General features: G+C 40.2%; 1 protein-coding gene and 1 long non-coding RNA gene across 3 annotated transcripts; one reads left to right on the top strand and one right to left on the bottom strand.

Moving 5' to 3' along the window:
* Positions 1-207: 207 nt before the first annotated feature.
* On the bottom strand, positions 208-2406 carry LOC141571053 (uncharacterized). The gene is made up of 2 exons (XR_012495553.1): positions 2007-2406; positions 208-853 (listed from the first exon to the last, which is right to left on the bottom strand). It is a non-coding gene; the product is annotated as an uncharacterized LOC141571053 (long non-coding RNA).
* A 176-nt stretch (positions 2407-2582) lies between these two features.
* Positions 2583-10584, top strand: ING2 (inhibitor of growth family member 2). 2 transcript variants are annotated; one of them, XM_019736197.2, is made up of 2 exons: positions 2583-3248; positions 8405-10584. In XM_019736197.2, exons 1-2 carry the CDS (start codon positions 3068-3070, stop codon positions 9073-9075), a joined length of 852 nt encoding a protein of 283 aa, XP_019591756.1. In that variant the 5' UTR covers positions 2583-3067; the 3' UTR covers positions 9076-10584. The 2 variants fall into 2 exon arrangements, with proteins under 2 accessions (XP_019591756.1, XP_074185961.1); XM_074329860.1 differs by lacking the exon at positions 2583-3248 and adding an exon at positions 3457-3862.
* The last annotated feature ends 8421 nt before the right edge of the window (positions 10585-19005 follow it).

The raw sequence follows: 19005 nt of genomic DNA, 5'->3' as shown, positions 1-19005 counted from the left end.
GTGGAGGAAGCAGCTCAGCTCCAAGTTCAGTCACCATTTTCAATCTTTAGTTTCAGGGGACTGCGTCCCCCACCCCATGTGGGAATTGAACCGTCAGCCTTGTTGTTAAGAGCTCACGCTCTAACCAACTGAACCATCAGGCCGCCCAGTTATTTATCTTTTTTAGGGTTACTTTATAGTAGAAAATATATTGAAGAGCAAATAAGATGCTTGTTTTGCTTTATTCAAAGGGTTAACTTCTTTAATTAACCAATTAACATCTTTGTTGCAGAGAATTGGGTACTTTTAAATATTGCATTTAACAGAGTAAAGGAACCCCATCAGAAAAGGCCCCAAATTTCCAGTTAAGTGATTACTGAGAAGAAAAGAACATGATAAATAACCAAGGTCAAAAGTTGAGTTTGGGGAGTATAGTGATTTTTTTTTTCCATGTAAGTACTTGCCCCACAGTCTGCTTTCACAAGTATGGCAGGAATAAGCCTTTGATTAACTTTTGTAAATTAATATAGCAAGAAAAGCACATGTCTGACATAATTTACATACACATGTATATTACTGTCTTAGAGTGTTCTTTATAGGTTTAGACCAACACAAACTGAAAAATCATTTTTTTTGTATTTGCTTCCTTTCAGCTTGTTCAACAGAATTTTGAATGGTGAAAAAAACGCTATAAAAGGTCTCCATTCCCATACTCATCCTTCCTTCCTCTCACCTGTCTCTAGGTTCCTGGCGGGAGTACTCTAGGTATTCTGAATCATTGCCTTTTCTCACTTCTTTTTCCAACCATGTGTCTTACTGCCTGCAGATCACTTTTCAGGCTGAATAAAATCGGTAGGTGCATTCAATGTCTAACCTGAATCGATAAATAACAAGGCATCTTGCATTAATTTGGCCCTTTAATAAAGACTAGCTGATTCAAATCTTTGAGTAAACAAAAACAGTAGGGTTCAGGTAAAAAGCAATAAAACTCAATTCTTAACAGCGACTGTTATTTTACAAGATCTGACTGTTTAACCTGAAAGATTTAAAGAATGGCAACAAAATCCCAGCACGGTTCTCAGAAATACAATGCACTGTACTGCCTGGGTTGACTTAATAGTCAAGTGGTCGAAACCTCAGTGTCACAGGATAAAATAACACAAGACTATTTCCACGTACTGTGCAATTTATTTTTTTGTTCCTAAGACGTCGAATTTCCCGGAGTGCTTTGTTTTGGGCAGAAATTCAAAATTTCTTCTAGATCAAGATGTAGATTTCTTTTTGCATGTCAGTGGTTACTTACTATTAACAGCTGTTTCAAAAATGCTCTAAACAGGTCACCTTACAGGAGTACCACCAATGCAAATAAACCAGATAAAAGGAAATCCAAATTTATCACCCACTCACGTTTTCTTTTTAACTCAAAGGTACTACTCACAATAGGGTTTGTTTACATAGGCATTCCATTAAAATTACCCGTGTATTCGTTCTATTTACATTCATTTCTTTCAAAAACACGTTATCACAAATACTGAGAGTCCACCTGGAATTAAAATAAACTCCTCTGCGTGGCATTTCCCACTACAAAGAAATTAAACCCTGACAGTCGATCACGTAGTTAAGGCCGTGGGTCTGAATCCGGATTAGTTTTTTACTTTCGTTTATACCCCCTTCTTCCCTCAGGCCCCTCATTTTTTAAGTCTTAAGGTAAAAACATATGAAAAGGTGGTGGTGTGTGCCTCACGCCGCCAGTAAGCGACGTTTAATACGTAAACATTCTGACTCACGGAAAAAAAATTTTAATTTAAAGGTTGTCTGTCAGTTAAACACGTTTCCCGGGCAGGCGCAGCCAGAACTAAACGGGACTCCTGAAGTGCTGGAGGGTGGACAAAATCTGCAAGGCACTTGGGCGCCGGGAGACCTCCCGCGTCTGAGGAAGGGCGGAAGCACGCTTAAGCCAGGAGGGAAATTTAAAAGGCGGGCTGACTAAAAAAGGAAACGCAGGGATTCGCGGGTGCACCGCCTACCTCCGCGATCAGCCCCCGGTGCCCCGTGGGCCCGAAAGCCGCGGCTGGAGAGACAGAGCCCGAGGGGAAGGCAGAAGTGGCGGCCGAAGCGAGCTGCAGCGGCCCGGCGGGAACACGGCCGCCACGCATGCGGGGAGCTGCGCCCGCTGCACGCTGGGTCGCGTAGTTCCCGCAGGCCTTACTCCAGGTTGCGGCGAAAAGCGGCAGCCTGCTGGTCTTTTCAAGGCTCGCGAGGGGCCGCGCTAGATCCACCGATGAGGAAAAAGTCGGTAACACCGGGCCGAGGGAAACAGGCTAAGTTTCCCTTTCCCTGTGAGAAAGACGGAAGGAAGGAGTCAGCAACCTTCCCTCTCCAGTCCCATTCAGCTACTGGGCAGAGGGGAGGGCCTGACAGTGCTTCTCCTTTAAAAGGGGGCGGGGCGCAGCCTGCCGTTTGGCCTTCCTCCGCACCCTCCCCTCGGGCCGAGAGTTGACAGACCAATCGCCCGGGTGGCGGAGGGAAGGCGGGAGAATGCGAACCCTTGTGTAGGGCGGTAGGGGCGGGCCCCCGGCCTTATTAGGAGCGAGTCCTGCGCAGGCGCAGACGCGGCCGCAGGAGGAGGGGCGGGGGTAGTCCAGTGAGAGACTCCGATAAGCACAGAGGGTGATTGGGAGAAAAGGGGGCAGCGAGCGGCTTGTCATGGGGATCTGAGCTACGACAAGGCATTAGTAGCATCTAGGAACTCCGAGGGGTACAGGACGTGTCAACGCCCGGGACCCCGGCGCCAGCTCCGCTGGGGGGATCCCCGCTGCTCTAGTCCTGGGGAGGGAGGGTAAAAAGGAGGGAGCCCTGATCTCGCCCCGCCCCTGGGCTTGTTACCGCGGGGGCGGGGAGTGAGGGCTTCTTTTGGGGGGAGTGGAGATCGGGGGACTCGGCTGTGCCCTCTTGAGCTGCTGCCGGTGTCCCCGCGGCGCCGGGCTGCGGAGCAGAGGAGCCGCCGCGGCCGTGACTGTTGCATGTGTGGCTGCTGGATGCGGAGGCGGCGGCGGCGGCGGCGGAGAGGAGCAGCAGCGACGGCAGGATGTTAGGGCAGCAGCAGCAGCAGCAGCAGCAACTCTACTCGTCGGCCGCACTCCTGACCGGGGAGCGGAGCCGGCTCCTCACCTGCTATGTGCAGGACTACCTCGAGTGTGTGGAGTCGCTGCCCCACGACATGCAGAGGAACGTGTCTGTGTTGCGAGAGCTGGACAACAAATATCAAGGTAGGGGGCCGCGGGGCTGCCTGTGCGGATCCTCCCCTCACTCGGATCCTCTGGCCTCCGGGCACGGTCGCTCGGACTCGGCCCGGGGAAGTGACACTTTCAATTTGTACTGTGATTGTCTCCTCGAGTGCACAGAGGGGGGTTAGTGTGTGGGACGGGGGAGAGGGACGGGAGACCGGGTTCGCGGCCCTCCCTTCCCCTGCTGCGGTCGGCGAGGACTTCGATGGGGTCTCAAGGGTGGGGGTGGGGGCCGCTCGTCAGCCCCCGCTGCAGACCCAGCGGCTGCAGCTGGCGTGAAGAGAAATCAGCCATTTTAAGCAGCAAGCATTTGTTTCGGCACTGGCTTGCCCCGTGCCGCAGACCCTCCTGCCCCGGTGAGGGAGCGTGCAGCCGGGCGGAGGGCCGTAGAGTGAGCGGGCGGGCACCCGCTTGTCTCCGGGGCCTGGCTTCCCTCAGCCCCCTTCGGCCCCCACCCCCTGAGAGCAGATACATTGGAACGTGCGGGGGGAGGAGGGGAGAGAGGGCCGCGAAGGCGGACTTCGGGGAGGTCCCTCCCTCCGCTCTCTGGCTCCGGGCTCGGGGATCGGAGAGTCCGTACTCCTCTCCCGCCCCAGGTAAAGTTCCGGGCCGTACCCTTTTCCCAGCTGCTTCAGCCAAATGGTTAAAACGGGAGGGGTCCCTGCGGGTAAAGGAAGAGGGATGTGTGTGTGTGTGTGTGTGTGTGTGTGTGTGTGTATGTATGTGTATATGTGTGCGTGTGTGTGTGTCGGGGAGGGCACCCCATGTTCCTGGGGGCGGGGCCTGAAGGCGTGACGTAGGACATAGGCGGGGCGCGGGCGCTCCTGCCCGCCTCGAAAATGGCTGGTTGCAGGAAGGCTTGGGCGGAGCTGTCTGGTTGGGAGGGCGTCGGAGCCGTGCACGACCTTAGTTCATCCCTGGCAGAGTCAGTATTGGGGTTTGGGACATGTTTGTTGTGATTTTTCGACTGTTTCCCAACCACTCAGTTATGACGAGGATTCAGTCAGCTCCTGGGACTGCCACTGACCCTAGCACCTCGTCGTTTCCGGGCCTTGCTCTACTTCCGGGACCCAGGAGGAAGTGGGTGGTTGACTGGGCAACCGCCTGGCGTCCCTTAACCCTTGGGTCCCTCCTCTGCCAAGTTTAAATCATGAGGCAAAAACCACCCTTTGTGGTCAGACCCAAAAAGCTAGGACAAGGAATCAACCTTTCTTACAGAGGTGGACCTTTCGCCTGCTACTAGGAGGGGAAAAGTTTAAATGGAGATCCACTGTGCTTTTAATAACCCTGAAGCACGGAACAGACCTTGGACATAATGTGGAAGCAGCCACATGGACTTTAAACTTCCATATGATGATTTCTTGGACCTGTTCTCTGTTTCCAAGCCACGTCATTAATCTTATGATTTAGTTTTTAAGGAATACACTTCAGGGGTGACATTTCTGGCCCTTAGCATGTTAGACATTTAAGGGTCTCTGTGCTTTGGAATCTGTAATTTATTTCTGCCGTTTGAATCCATGATTGATAGGACAGAGCTCTGTTGGGGGGAAGAAAACTGATACTGATTATTTACTGTGTTGCAATCGCTGTGCCAGGTCTAGAACATTATCTCATTTAATTCTTACAATAATCCTATGAAGTTGAAATTCATTTTATGGCTAAATTATAATTTACAAGGAGTTTAAAAGTAACTTGTCCAATTAGTTGGAGAATATTTGACTTCACAGCCTGACTTCTTCAGATGCACATTCCTGTTTTTAAACTATTTTAACTTTTTATTTTTTAAAAATAAAAGCTCACCAAAGGTATTTCCTACAGACATGGAACACATATAGTACATGCATTGTAACCCAAAAATGATACATATGTGCTTAATAATTGTGTATTGAACATTTTTAGTTTTTCAAATAATAGGTCTGAAGTGTGTAAAGTTTGCAGGTTTTTACATTTGTTTAAAGACATAACTGTATTCGCCTTCACAAAAGTTAAGCTATTTCTTTTTATTTGAAAAGGAGGTGAGGGGGCAACAATTTGTTAGAAGGAAATCTTCCATTTTGACCATCTAGAATTGTAAGTAGTTCTGGTAACACGAGAAACAGCATTAAATCTTAAAAGATTGAGAGATTGTAAAATTTTCAGCTCCATTAAGATTGTGGTTAGTTTCAAGATCAATATAAAAACAACAATCTAGTTTTCACTCTGTGCACATGCTTACTAAGTTCAGCTTTCACAGTTTTATGTTTATTAGCTGTATATATTTGTGTGTTCTTGGTTCAGATTTCATGTGTTTTTTTATTTTTTTGCTAGTTAGGTATTTTCTATTTTTGGATCTAATACAGCAGTATTTACTGGTATAAATTATATAGGCAGTCAAAGAAATTTCTCTCCTACCTATTTGAGACACTTTTAAAAATTACTGAAGAACCTTAAAAGTAATTTTAACTTAAAAATAGAGATGAAGAAAATTTTACAATTGAATGAAGTATTATTTATTATGGGATATGGTTATTAGAGACCCTAAGTTGTTGTTCCTATATTTTTGCTCATAATTTCTTGGGTAAATAACCTTTGAACTAAAATTTAATATTTAATTTCAAGTACCTTCCATGCAGCTTAGTAGAAAATGCTTAAATGGCAGAGTCAGACATACATATCTGGCAGAGTTAAGTCTGGGGTTGTTACCTCTTGAACTTCATATTTTTTCATATGTAAAAGTGACAGCTTCCTCATGGGTTGCTGTAGGGATTAGATAAGAAAATACCTTAATTTGAAAAGATATATGCACCCCTATGTTTACTGCAGTGCTATTTACAGTGGCCAAGATATTGGAACAACCAAAATGCCCATCAATAGACAATCAGATAAAGAAAATGTGGTACATATATTAGGTTGATGCAAAAATAATTGTGGTTTTATAAAGTTAAAAATAATTGCAAAAACCGCAATTACTTTTGCACCAACCTAATACGGACTATCACTCTGCCATAAAAAAGAATGAAATCTTACCATTTGCGACAACATGAATGGACCTAGACGGTATTTTGCTAAGTGAAATAAGTCAGACTGAGGAAGACAAATACCATATGATCGCACTTATATGTGGAATCTAAAGAACAAAATGAATGAACAAACAAAACAAAAATAGACTCATAGATACAGAGAACAAACTGATGATTACTAGATGGGAGGGGCCTTGGGGGGCTGGGTGAGAAAAGTGAAGGGATTAAGTACAAATTGGTAGTTACAAAATAGTCATGGGGATGTAAACCGCGGTGTGAGGACTACAATCAATATTGTAAAAACTATAGTGTCAGGTGGGTACTAGACTTATCAGGGGGATCACTTCATAAATTATATAAATGTCTAACCAATATGGTATACACCTGAAACTAATATAAAATAATATTGAATGTCAACTATATTTTAAAAAAAATAGTCACAGGGATATATAATCAAGTAGGGAATGTAGTCAATAATATTGTAATAACTATGTACAATGTTAGACGGGTAATAGACTTATTGGGGTTATCACTTTGTGAGATATATAAATGTCTGTTTTGTACACCTGAAACTAATAAAAAAAAATACCACATGGAAGGGGCTCAGAAAGTGTTAGTTTCCTTCCTTCATAATTAAAATGTGAATTTTTGTCTCATGTATAATATCAATGTGCTGGTATGATATAATATAATTAGCTTGAAACTCCTGATTGTTAGATACAGAATGTTTGAAATAAGATTTACCTTTATTTTTTAACCTTCAAATTTTGTGTCTGGGGAAAAATACATAATTTCCTTATTTTCTGTGGAAGAAAATTAGGTTCTTAAGAAATCTGCTTACATACCTAGCTGGGTGTAATGGGCTAGATATGAACTTTGTTTGAAAATATGCTGTGCAGGCATGAGTACCCTCAAATGTGTGGTACCACTGTGTCATGTATGGGTTAAGCAGTTGTCCATCAAGTGTGAATACGTACAATTTCTAGGGAGGAGCTAAGTCATAAGAGTTGTGTTGAGTACTTGCTTTGTGTTACCTTGTAGACAGCCCCAGTGTATGTATTTTACTTGGCTAACACTTCTGTTATCATTCGAATAATAACATTGGAAGATAAAACAGTGGTATGCCATGTGGTGTGGTAAATTAGAGTTAATTTTTTGTTTCTCCACCTTTAGTAAGAGAGAACTTTTTTCAAGTAACATTATATTTCATAAGGATAAGAAATAGAACAAGTTTGAATGAAAAACTAAATTTTTGGTGTAAATTTTTGGTGACATCTAGAACTATATTTTCAAATTTTTATAACCTTCTAGTGACTCAGCCATTTTTAATTGATTTAAATGTGCTATACAATGCTATACAATATTGTATACATGCTATACAATACCTAAATCAGCAGTTAGAAAGTGTAGAATGAATAGCTGAGTTTATTGTAATTTTGTTAGAAGCTTAGTCAGTTGATGCCAGAACATGAACCTAAACCTACTCTAGAAATAGTTTGGTTTTCAGAATCTCCCATGTGACAAAATAAAAGAGCCATTAAAACTAATATGATAGGAAGCTAAGAGTTACTTGTGTCTGCTTTGTTTAAGAGTGTCCAGGGATATGATAGGAAAGTAAAGATGTAGTGTCTTTGGAGTCATGTAGCAAGTCATTGATTGAACTGTAAATCCTGTAAACACAGTTGAACAGTAATCTATAGCCTAGTCCTGCTACCTCTTTAATTTTCACAGCTGGAGTCGGGTATGTAAGTTTTATACACAAGGTTGTTTTGAGGTTCAAATGAAATACAGGCAGTATGGCACTAGGTAGATTCTAAAGTGGCGTACAGTGAGCCCGCCCATGTAAAATACTTTTGATTATTAATTAGCTTCATATCTCTTATCCTCTTTAATATAGAATAATGAGTATTAGAGAATTTTGTGTTCTTCCTTTTTATTAATTTATTTCTAAACATAATATTGGAAAACATGGTCTTTGTATGGGAAGTAATGTTTTTTAATGTTACATAGTATAGAAGAATGTGGTTTTATGGTTTGAGATCGTTCTCACTTTACCAATTCTGTGAAAGTAACTGACTTGAAAAATACTATATGTGCTAACAACACAGTGCCATTCTGATTTTCCTTTTCCTTTTTTAGAAACGTTAAAGGAAATTGATGATGTCTATGAAAAATATAAGAAAGAAGATGATGCAAACCAGAAAAAACGCCTACAGCAGCATCTCCAGAGAGCATTAATCAATAGTCAAGAACTGGGAGATGAGAAAATTCAGATTGTCACACAAATGCTCGAATTGGTAGAAAATCGGGCTAGGCAAATGGAGCTACATTCACAGTGTTTTCAAGATCCTGCTGAAAGTGAACGAGCCTCAGATAAAGCAAAAATGGATTCCAACCAACCAGAAAGATCTTCAAGAAGACCCCGCAGGCAGCGAACCAGTGAAAGCCGTGATTTATGTCATATGACAAATGGGATTGAAGACTGTGATGATCAACCACCTAAAGAAAAGAAATCCAAGTCCGCCAAGAAAAAGAAACGCTCCAAGGCCAAGCAGGAAAGGGAAGCTTCACCTGTTGAATTTGCAATAGATCCTAATGAACCTACATACTGTTTATGTAACCAAGTGTCTTATGGGGAGATGATCGGATGTGACAATGAACAGTGTCCAATTGAATGGTTTCACTTTTCATGTGTTTCACTTACCTATAAACCAAAGGGGAAATGGTATTGCCCAAAGTGCAGGGGAGATAATGAGAAAACAATGGACAAAAGTACTGAAAAGACAAAAAAGGATAGAAGATCGAGGTAGTAAAGGCCATCCACATTTTAAAGAGTTATTTGTCTTTTATATAATTCTTTCAGAATTTACTTTCAGAAAATGTTTTAGGGTAAATGCATAAGACTATGCAATAATTTTTAATCATTAGTATTAATGGCATATTAAAAGTTGTTGTACTTTGTCTGTGACCTTAATTTTCTGCACTGAATTACCAAATATTTTAAACCAGGTAGTCTTTATGAAAGACTAGGAAGACCTGATGAAAGGAGCAGGGAATAGGAGAGGGTGGTGTGAACATTATAAAAACTTCACAAACCATGCCTATTTCATTTTCACTTAAAATGCAATGCTATTTTTTGGGTAAACACCAAAGTTTTGCTAGCATTTTAGTTCTACATGCTTAAAAAATTTAGATACAGTTGGAGTTCTCTGCAAGCATTCAAATTATCTTGGGTAACTTAAAATATGAACACTATACCACTGACAGCTTCTTTCTCCCTGGCCCCACTTATACATACACTTGTTCATCTCTAGTCTTCCAAGAACTTAAGGAACTAGAGATAAGACTAATTTGGGATTCCATGTGGAATAATGTGCTCTTATTAGAGTATTTGCTGCTGTCTTTTCCTTAGTAGCATTTTGATACACTGTCAGTAGCCCATTTGTAAATGCCTTGCTGCTGCTTCATAGATGTCCTAAGCGAGTGCTTAATAAGGGAGTTGTGTTTTGTTTTCTTTTAATTGGGACAGATGAGAGTAGTTAGAATACCAAAAATGCTGCCATTGGCTGATATTGGCAAAATTTGAGTTGCATAGTATCATGGTTCAAGGTTGAACAATTGAAAAAAAAATGCATCTTATTTAATAATATTTTCTACGTTGACTCACTGCTGGGCTGCCTAGACACAGTCCAATCAGTGGGAAAAGGGCATATACTTTATATCAAATGGTAGTTTAAATAATTTTGCTAGTGGCTATCATTCATTTCAATCCCAATCAGTGATTATATGTTATTTTAAGTAACAGTGTATTTACTTTCTTAACTTTCTGGTATTGGTGCTGTTTGATGTCTCCATGTTTAATGAACTAATTTCATTAATAATGCAATTGATAATGTATTTGTAAATTGAATTTTCCAAGATCCTAATATTTTAAGGGTAAGCATTTTGATGGATGTATGTCCATATAATCAGAATTTTTGAGTTTTTTTGGGGGGTGGGGGCAGTGGATTAACTAGTTCTTTAAATCTATGTGTAACATACTTTTTATTCCTCATTTTTTCCCTAATCTGATGACCTTGATTCTTTTTGATTAACATGTGAAAAATCCTGTCTGCTTGTTTGGAAAAAGAAATTATTTTTTTCTCTCCTAGCTCTCCTGTGTGACTTTTAGGCATGTCATTTCACCTTACTGGGTATCAAGTTATTCATGTGTATGTAATATGAGGTCGGCTTAAATATCTCCAAGGTTCTTTTGAAATCTCTAGTATTTGCACTGTTGTAAGGATTTTAATAATCAAATGATTTGGTTTTCTCTTTCATTAATGTTGTCCTTTATTCTGAGGTATGAAGACATTTTAAAGGAGAGCTTAGAGACAGGTAAATGCACAGTATTTGATTAGCTTCTGTCCTAAGGATATTTTGATTGGTGACTAGAGTTGATTATATTACTTGAGCAAGAAGTATTGGACAGCATGATTAAGAATTTATCTTATTGTAATTTAGTTGAGTTCTAAAGAAATTCTTTTCTCTCCTGAGAGGATAGCATTTTATCTTAGTTATTACATTCTTATTACCAGGACACAGCTATTTGCCTGACACCATTAAAAATACCAGTATGTGCAAAGCCCCCAAAAGCTTTCAGATATGACTTACGTAGAAGTCAACACTTTTTCCTACATAAATTTGCCTCAGCATACTGGGAAAAATAAGCTTCCAAATAGAAGTGCCCAAATTTGGATTAGGCTTGACAGGAAAACAAATGTGGGAAATCCTGAAAGATGTGCTCTCTTTAAGACCTAATGTTTGAAACAGTTTTATTTTTATAAATTTGTTTTTGTTTTCTATACCATAGGAAATAAAAGTCTTATGACTGGGATTTCTTTTTTTAAGTATTACAGATTTCATATACTATCTTATATGATGCTTACCAACATATACTATATACCAGTGGTTCCCAAACTTATCTTACATTGGAATTACCTCAGGAGTTTCAAAAAATACTGATACTTGTGCCGCATTCCCAGCAATTGTGAACTGATTCATTTAAAATACGGCTTATTAGAATTTTTAAAAGATTCTCAGGTAATTCTAATGTACAGAAAAGTGATAGAACCACTGCCATATTTGAAAACTTAAACGTATTGAAAACTTCTGGTGGATTCTCTACATCCAGATTTGTATGACTGAGGCATAGATAAGTGCTGATACATCCGTGAGAGTTTGTTCCCTGCCCCCAACAGTTCCACCAACAACACTTGAAGACTCAGTCCTTGAGTGCTTCTTGTGTGCTAGGCATCATTCTAAGCAATTGTGGCTTAAAAAGAAAAAGTCCTTGCTCTTGGATCATACATCCTAGTGGGAGAGTCAGATATATATAATGTCAGGTAACTGTTAAGTGTTTAAAGGAAAGTACATCAGAGTAAGGAGATAGAAAATGAATGGAAAAGGAGCTGAGTCGTAGTTATGGTGGTTACAAAAGGTCTTCCTTAAGGAAGGGTCTTTGAGCTGAGACCAGAAAGAAATTAGTAAGTAAAGCAGGCAGAGATTTAGGGGAAGGAGGAGTAGAACAAACTTGTCAATTTGACTAGAACAGAGCATTTGGCAATGTGGAAAGGGCTAGAAAATGTTGGCACTTGGAAGCCATGCTAGAAAGTTTGGGAAGATCACTGGATGCTGTATACAAAGGGAGCCTTGGTGAAAATAGGGAGATTTTGGAGACTCTCAGAAGTCTTTGCCCCCAAAATATTGGTGACTTAGACTAAGATGGTAGCAGTGGAAGGGGTGAGTGGTGGGACTCGGCCTATATTTTAAAGGTACAGCCATTAGGAGGACTTTGGCCCAGGGATTGAAAAGCGAAAAGATGGTAAGGCTGACTCTTAGACTTCTGGCTTGAGAGAAAAATCCAGATTCCTGTTTTGCACTTAGGTTTGAGATGCCTGGTAGATTGCTAGTGGGATCCAGCATGGAGTTGGGGGACTGAAGTTGGGGGGAGAGGACAGGAGATAAACATTTTAAGTTAGTGTGTGAATGCAGTTTAAAGTCGTCGCTGAAATCACTCATGTAAGTAGAGCAATGCTTCTCAAATTTTAATATGCAAATTAGCCACCTGATTATTTTTTGACAATGCGGATTCTGATTCAGTGGGTCTGGTGTGCGGCCAGAGAGGTTAACATTTCTAATAAGCTCCTCAGTGATGCTGATGCTGCTGGTTCAGGGACCCACATTTTGAGTAGCAACCGTGCAGATGGGGGATGGGTGGGTGGGGGGAGGGTGGCTTGTGGTGTTCCAGCATTCAAAGCAGGGAGGAGCCAGCAAAAGAGACTTAGCTCTCTTAGGGAGATAAACCAGAAAAATGGGGCACACCAGAAACAAAAGTGAACAAAGTTTCAAGAAGAGTGTTCTCTTCAGTGCTATTAAGTAAGATGGGGACTGCAAATTAACCATTAGATTGGGAGTGTTGTTAAATTTAACAGGCTGTACATTCAGGGGATGAAGGGCTAGCTGGAGCGGATTGGGAGCAGGAACGGTTTGGAGTCACCAATTATAGACAACTCCAGTTTTGTTGTTTTTCAGAAGAGTGAAGATTTTTTATTAAAGCGAAAGTACAGCTCTCTTACAAGAGGGGGTACCCGAAGCTGGGATGCCCCCGGACAACTCCAGTATTGATGTACAGGGGACGAATGGGATGTAGCTGAGGAATGGGTGAGCTAAGGGAGGGTTTTAACTTTTAAGGAGATCATACAGCATGATTACATGCTGACTGGAATATCCCACTAGAAGGGAACAAAGGAGCGCTGTAGGGTGGAGTGGATTGTGGGAGTGAAATCTGAATAGGCAGGTGAGAGAGAACTGGGACTCCTGAGGGGTTAGTCTCAACAGGCACAGGGTCAGTTACAATTAATGTGTCAAAAGGGAAGGCAGTGTTTTTACTCATTTTTTCAAATATGTAGTGCGCAGCTCTTATTTACAAGGCACCGTGTTAGGTACTGGGGATAAAGCCGTGACTATAATATGACAAAAGTCTGTAGCCTGATGGTGCTTAGATTCTGGAGTGAATGGGTGTATATGCAGATAGCTTGCTAAATTTGGAATTGGGTAAATGAGATCATTCTCTTCTAATAGCTTCTACTTTCCCAGTGAAGGGCTGGAAGAGGGAAGGCATGTGGGGAGTCCGCAGGAGTTAGTGAGGTGTGTGTGAATGTCGCTTAGGAGAGTGGCAATGTGAATGGACCGGGAAGGCCAGTCAGAACTGTGGGTCAGCTGGAGTCTTTGGTCATAACTTCAAATGAACTGATAACTCATTCTGTTGCCTGTAGGCAGGCATGAAAAAAGAGAGAAAGGTACAAAATCACATCAGGTTTCAAAAGCTCTGTAGTAAGCCAAAAAGTGGCAGCTCCCCTATCATTTCTATGTACCCAGTATGTGGCTCCCGCTGAGAGGTCTGTCCTCCTTCCCCGACACTTGAAATGGGGAGAAGACTGCCTTCAAGGAGCAGTTGGTATAAATAAGCTAGTCAGCTTTATAGCCCTTTATGATGTCTTTACAGCTTGATGTCATTCAAATCTGTTTTAAGTAAAGTATAAGTTATCTTGGAATTACCTTTGCTATGTTCCCAACTCCTATACATGAATAAGAGAAACCATAGCGCCTTTATCATATCCCACTTCTGTCAGGGCAGTGATCTGGTCCAGAATTCCAGAGCTGGGGACTTCTCGGGCATCACAGAGGTCACTTGTCCTTGGCCTGCAGTTGGTTCACCTGCAAAATGAATAATTTAAGATATGGTTATCCTAAAAATATTATTATTCATGTCCCTTAATATTAGTCAGAGGAAATAGTTCTCACGAAGTTCCTAATTGGGTAGTTTATTAGATAACAGCTTTTAATTCATGTATGTGGTAATGACTTTAAAGCAGCATTTTCTAAACTTCAGACAACGATCTTGATGGATTTTGACATTTCCACATACCATTCTAATTTTATATTTAAAAGTATTTACTCAATGCTTTTCTTAAATAAGACTCACTTTTTGGGTGTCTGGTTGGCTCAGTTGGTTAGAGCATGGTGCTAATAACACCAAGGTTGCTGGTTCGATCCCCATATGGGCCACTGAGCTGTACCCTCCTGATTTAAAAAAAAGAAAAAAGGATTAAAAAAAACCCTCACTTTTTGATGTCAACTTACTTTGAAAAGGAAGCATATCACTTTGGTAAATGGAAAATTAGTATCACTTTCTGTGAATAGATGATTACCTTAAAGTGTAATGAAAACAAAGCAGTGCTATTAAATTCCAGCTATGTAGTATTGCCTATTAAAACTAAGCCCAAACTCTACCCTCCCTTTATTAAAAGGTATAATAGGTAAATAATATTAGGTAAGGGTACAAAATATAAACACCAGAACTGATTCTTTCTGCATAATCAAAAGGATTTGAAGAGAATTGTGACCACTATCTTACCGTCCTACTCTGGGAAACACTTTAAGCAAAAACAGGTTAACCACTGCAGTTTCTTAACTAACAGTATAAAATAGAAATAATAACACTGTCTTAATTACAAGGCACTTACCTAGCTACCTGCATATGGAATGTGCTTCTAAATAAAGGTTTCGGTAACCCCCCTAAGGTATTGACCAGCATTATCTGTATCAGTATTAGAGTAACTAACATTATCCTGACTCCACAGGAGTCTCCAATCTTACCTGTTTTCTAATCTCAGGATAAAAACTACAGCTCCTGTAATGCTACTCTGGGATTTGAGAGAGAGGTCCTGGGCAGACTTGTCTACCGTTGCTTTGGGCCTAGAATTCTAGCCCTGAAAAAGCTGTTAAAATTTTCCAGACAACTCCCTCAGCTACCCACGTGCTAGTGCATTCTTGATTTAGCGATTTCCATTATTAAACAAAGTTCCCATTTCCTTATGAGTTGGATAGCTCCGACACGGCCATATTCATATCATAAACAACGAAGGAATGAGAGTTTCAGTATAGCAGTGTGTTTTGGGATGTTGGGTATGCACCTATAAGCCCTAAAGCAGTCTTTCACGTTTTTATTGTATTGGATAAAAATTGTCCTGTCTTCTTAAATGTGTCCTTGAATCACTTTCCGCCTATGATAGGACATAAACGGAGATCTGAGGTCTTCACCCTTTGACTTGGCTCTGAGTTATTATAATATACAGCGATAGTCTTCAATCTTGCCCCAATATGGAGGACTATTACCTCTCCACTTGCCTCAGACTGGTTTTTGACATAAATTTGGCAGCTTTTAGTGATTTTCATTTTTCCTTGCTTCTAAAACTGCCTTGTAGGTTCTATCCCTTTTTTAGTTTATTGTGTGTTGGAAGAGCATTTTGGTCAAATTAGTGTCTAGCTTAAAAATAAATAGATTCTAAGAGAGGACCTAGTACTTGAGCTTCAATATATGTTTTGGTGTGTGTTTTTTAAATGGGGGGGGGGGGTATTTTCTTCCCTGTTCTTGCCTGAGTTCAGATAGCAGTATTTTGCTATATACACTTGCTTTGAGCAGCAAGATCCAATTACTTTGTTTGAACAAAGTAATTTATATTTTGTTCAAATTTATTTATATAGCATACTAATCTTAGAAACTTCCCGCCTAGAAACAAAGATATTAGGCCAACTGGCTAGTTTTCTCTCCAGGGGGTCAGGTTTTAGATTAGTAATATGGGAGCATGTGGGAAGTAGTGATTTTGGTACCAAGTTAAGAATTTGCTGTTATACTTACCAAGGCTATGAAATGGTAGCATATACCAATTCCAAGCCTTTAAGATTGACTTTTATGGATTCCTGAGCCATGGTTACATCCCCCAAATGTCAGAAATTTTCTTCTGTGATCTTTAGAGTATATTTTGCTTTTTGATTATAAGCTTTCATTTCTCATCAATTAAAAATTCTCACAGATTAAGAAAAGTAATTATTATCACTTCTTGGCCTTTTGGCTAAGATCAAGTGAAGAAAAGTGATTATAGATTGTAGCAAAATAGTGATTGAAGAGTTATTCAGTTTTGACCACAAAAAGTTTGTTGTAGCTCTGGCTTTGAAGGTATGGTGCTTGAGTGTTGCATTGGATATTTTCTACATCTACACGAGTCTAATGTTACTTTGGGATAATTCTGACTAAGTTTAAGGTATAATTTAGTGGAATTGGCAATCTAGAACTTTGCTAATTGCACAGTGAAAAATAAATTTCCCATGGCTAGTTAAGAGAAGGAAAAAATATATAAATTGATTTTCTTTCTATTTAAGTCTTCACTATATTAAAATCCATCTTACATTAATTAGATTTCTCTTTCTAATAGTAGATTAAATGCTGAATTATCTGGAACTGAGAGATTAAAACTTTTTTTTAAAATCACTTTTATGTCCTTTGAAGATCTGAAAATGAGACTTTGATCCTTTTAAGCTAACAAGAGTGAATTTAGGATCTTGGTAAACCACTTTTGTAAAGAAGTACTTTATGGGTGAGAGAGTTTGCAGTACCTGTTTAAATATTTTAACAGTGGTTAATCCAGTGAGTTGCAAAATAGTAGCTAAAGATAGATTTCTGTACTACTTTACATGCAGGATTAAGGTAGACAATTTGATGTTTTGTTTTGTTTTTTTACCAGATACTTGAATCTTTGTTTTAACTTTTGTGCTTCACTGAGGTTTATCCTTCCAAGAGGCAAGAGTGCAAATATTATGCTATGAAAATTACTGTACACAATCATTTGTAAATAATCCCCAGGCATAAACTGAGTGTCATTTGTTTCCTCCACGTATTTTCCCATTTTAGACCTGCCTCATCATGACTTTTTACATTAATATGACAACTCAAAGATAATTTAAGTACACTGAAAAAATAATTTGCAAAAGCATACCACATAGAATTAGAAAAGCATTCCTAGGCAACATTCTCTGTCTTGGGGTGAGAGTATGCTCCCAACCAGTTTCTCAAAGTATTCCATTCATCCTGGAATGCTAATCTGCTCAAGAAAGCTGGGGTACTTTGCTATTATATCCTCCCTCTTGGAGATTCAGAAGGTACATAGTAGAGGTTCTGGGAAAGCTTGACAAATTTCCCCCTATAGTACCTATTTATATCCTGAGGAAGTAGGGGTCCTTTAAAACTTTTTGAAAATATTGTCCGAAACGATACCATAAAAGGATGGATCATATTTTGGGTAATCATGCTGTATAGGGAGTTACACCCCAGCTCCTCTCTTTCCTATCTCCCCAGTACTCTTGATACTATTTATACCATTATTTAAAGGCATCAGCCAGGGATGGGCATTTGTACCTTCTTTCTGTTTGTTAGGCAGTAATTCTCAATCTGGTGGAGGAAGTGTCCATGTTTTAAGACTTCCTAACTGAATCTGATGCAACAAATACTATTGTTCAAATAAGAATTGTCTGTCAAATATAATTGGGTTATGTAGTCTATTAGCTAATTGATGAAAATAATTTAACTTGTTCAGTTTCTTGATTAATAGAATCGGCCTAGATTTTCTAGGCACACAGGGACTGTAACCTTCACATTCGATCAGAGAAACTCTAGAAGAGACCACTGTTAATAATCTTGTACCTGTTTCTGGGAAAGCATGGACAACAAAGGGCGAATAGTAATAAGGATCTGAATTCAAGCTACGTTGTGTTATGACCATATTGGTCAAGCAGATGTGATGACTGACCTCTGGGTCACAATCTGGTGCTCCCAGTGTGCTCTGAAGTTTATTAGAATTTAATATTATGGTACTCCTTCTGTTTTAGAACCTGTAAAAATCAACTAAACCATTTTCCTTGGAGATTTTCATTGTTATTTCAACGTAATATAATTTGTTTCTGTAAAATGATTTACTGAAAAGGCAGAATTGCTTAATCAATGCCATAGTCAAAAATTTCAATGAAAGGGTAGGGAAGTACCTTCTGTAGATAGAACTAAACCTGAATGGTGTATGAGTCACAGGGCCTCTAGAGAAAAGGGGTAGCCAATTGCCTAAGAGTTACAGCTTCGGCCAGAGTCACCAAAGAGATCCATTTACCATTTCTAGCACAGTTTAGTGAGAGAATAGGAAATCTTATAGTTTGTTTCACCTTGAAATTAGTTGGGGTCTTCAGGAAGATCAACAGCTGTGAAGAATAAGATAATCAAATTATTCCTGGAACCAGAAAATTACATCAAACAGTGTTTGATATGCTGGTGTCTAGATACTGAGAAGCAACAAGCTCCCTGTCAGTCTCTATAAATGTGTTTGGTAAAGCTATTTTGAGAATAGTTTAATGTTTATGAGGTATGAAATTAAGTTCGTGAACTCATCCTAGAAGAAGTGCTACATACCTCATTGCTGAATATCACTACGGTCACCTTTGAAGTACTCTCCTTGGGAAGCTATGCACCAATGCCAGCACCTAGTCCACCCTTCAAAGCAATTTTGGAACCCTTTTTCTGGCCATCAGAGCTATCGTCGTATTACCCTTGATGTCCTGAATGTCATCTTCAGGTAAAGAAAGAAGTCACTGGGGGCCAGATCAGGTGAGTAGGGAGGGTGTTCCAATACAGTTATTTGTTTACTGGCTAAAAACTCCCTCACAGACATTGCCATGTGAGCTGGTGCATTGTGATGCAAGAGCCATGAATTGTTGGCAAAAAGTTCAGGTCGTCTAACTTTTTCACACAGCCTCCTCAGCACTTCCAAATAGTAAAATTGGTTAACTGTCCAGTTGGTACAAATTCATAATGAATA

This window comes from Rhinolophus sinicus, linkage group LG04, assembly GCF_036562045.2.
Source record: "Rhinolophus sinicus isolate RSC01 linkage group LG04, ASM3656204v1, whole genome shotgun sequence".
NCBI lineage: Eukaryota > Metazoa > Chordata > Mammalia > Chiroptera > Rhinolophidae > Rhinolophus > Rhinolophus sinicus.
Note: the sequence above shows the minus strand (reverse complement) of the source record. Positions and strands in the feature narration are given on the sequence as shown.

What these genes read in the sequence shown, in the direction of transcription:
- ING2 (XM_074329860.1), top strand. Translation starts at nt 3,472, where the DNA reads ATGGGGTCTCAAGGGTGGGGGTGGGGGCCGCTCGTCAGCCCCCGCTGC. An exon ending in GTACTCCTCTCCCGCCCCAG is followed by an intron (nt 3,863 to 8,404) that starts GTAAAGTTCCGG and finishes TTCCTTTTTTAG; the next exon opens with AAACGTTAAAGGAAATTGAT.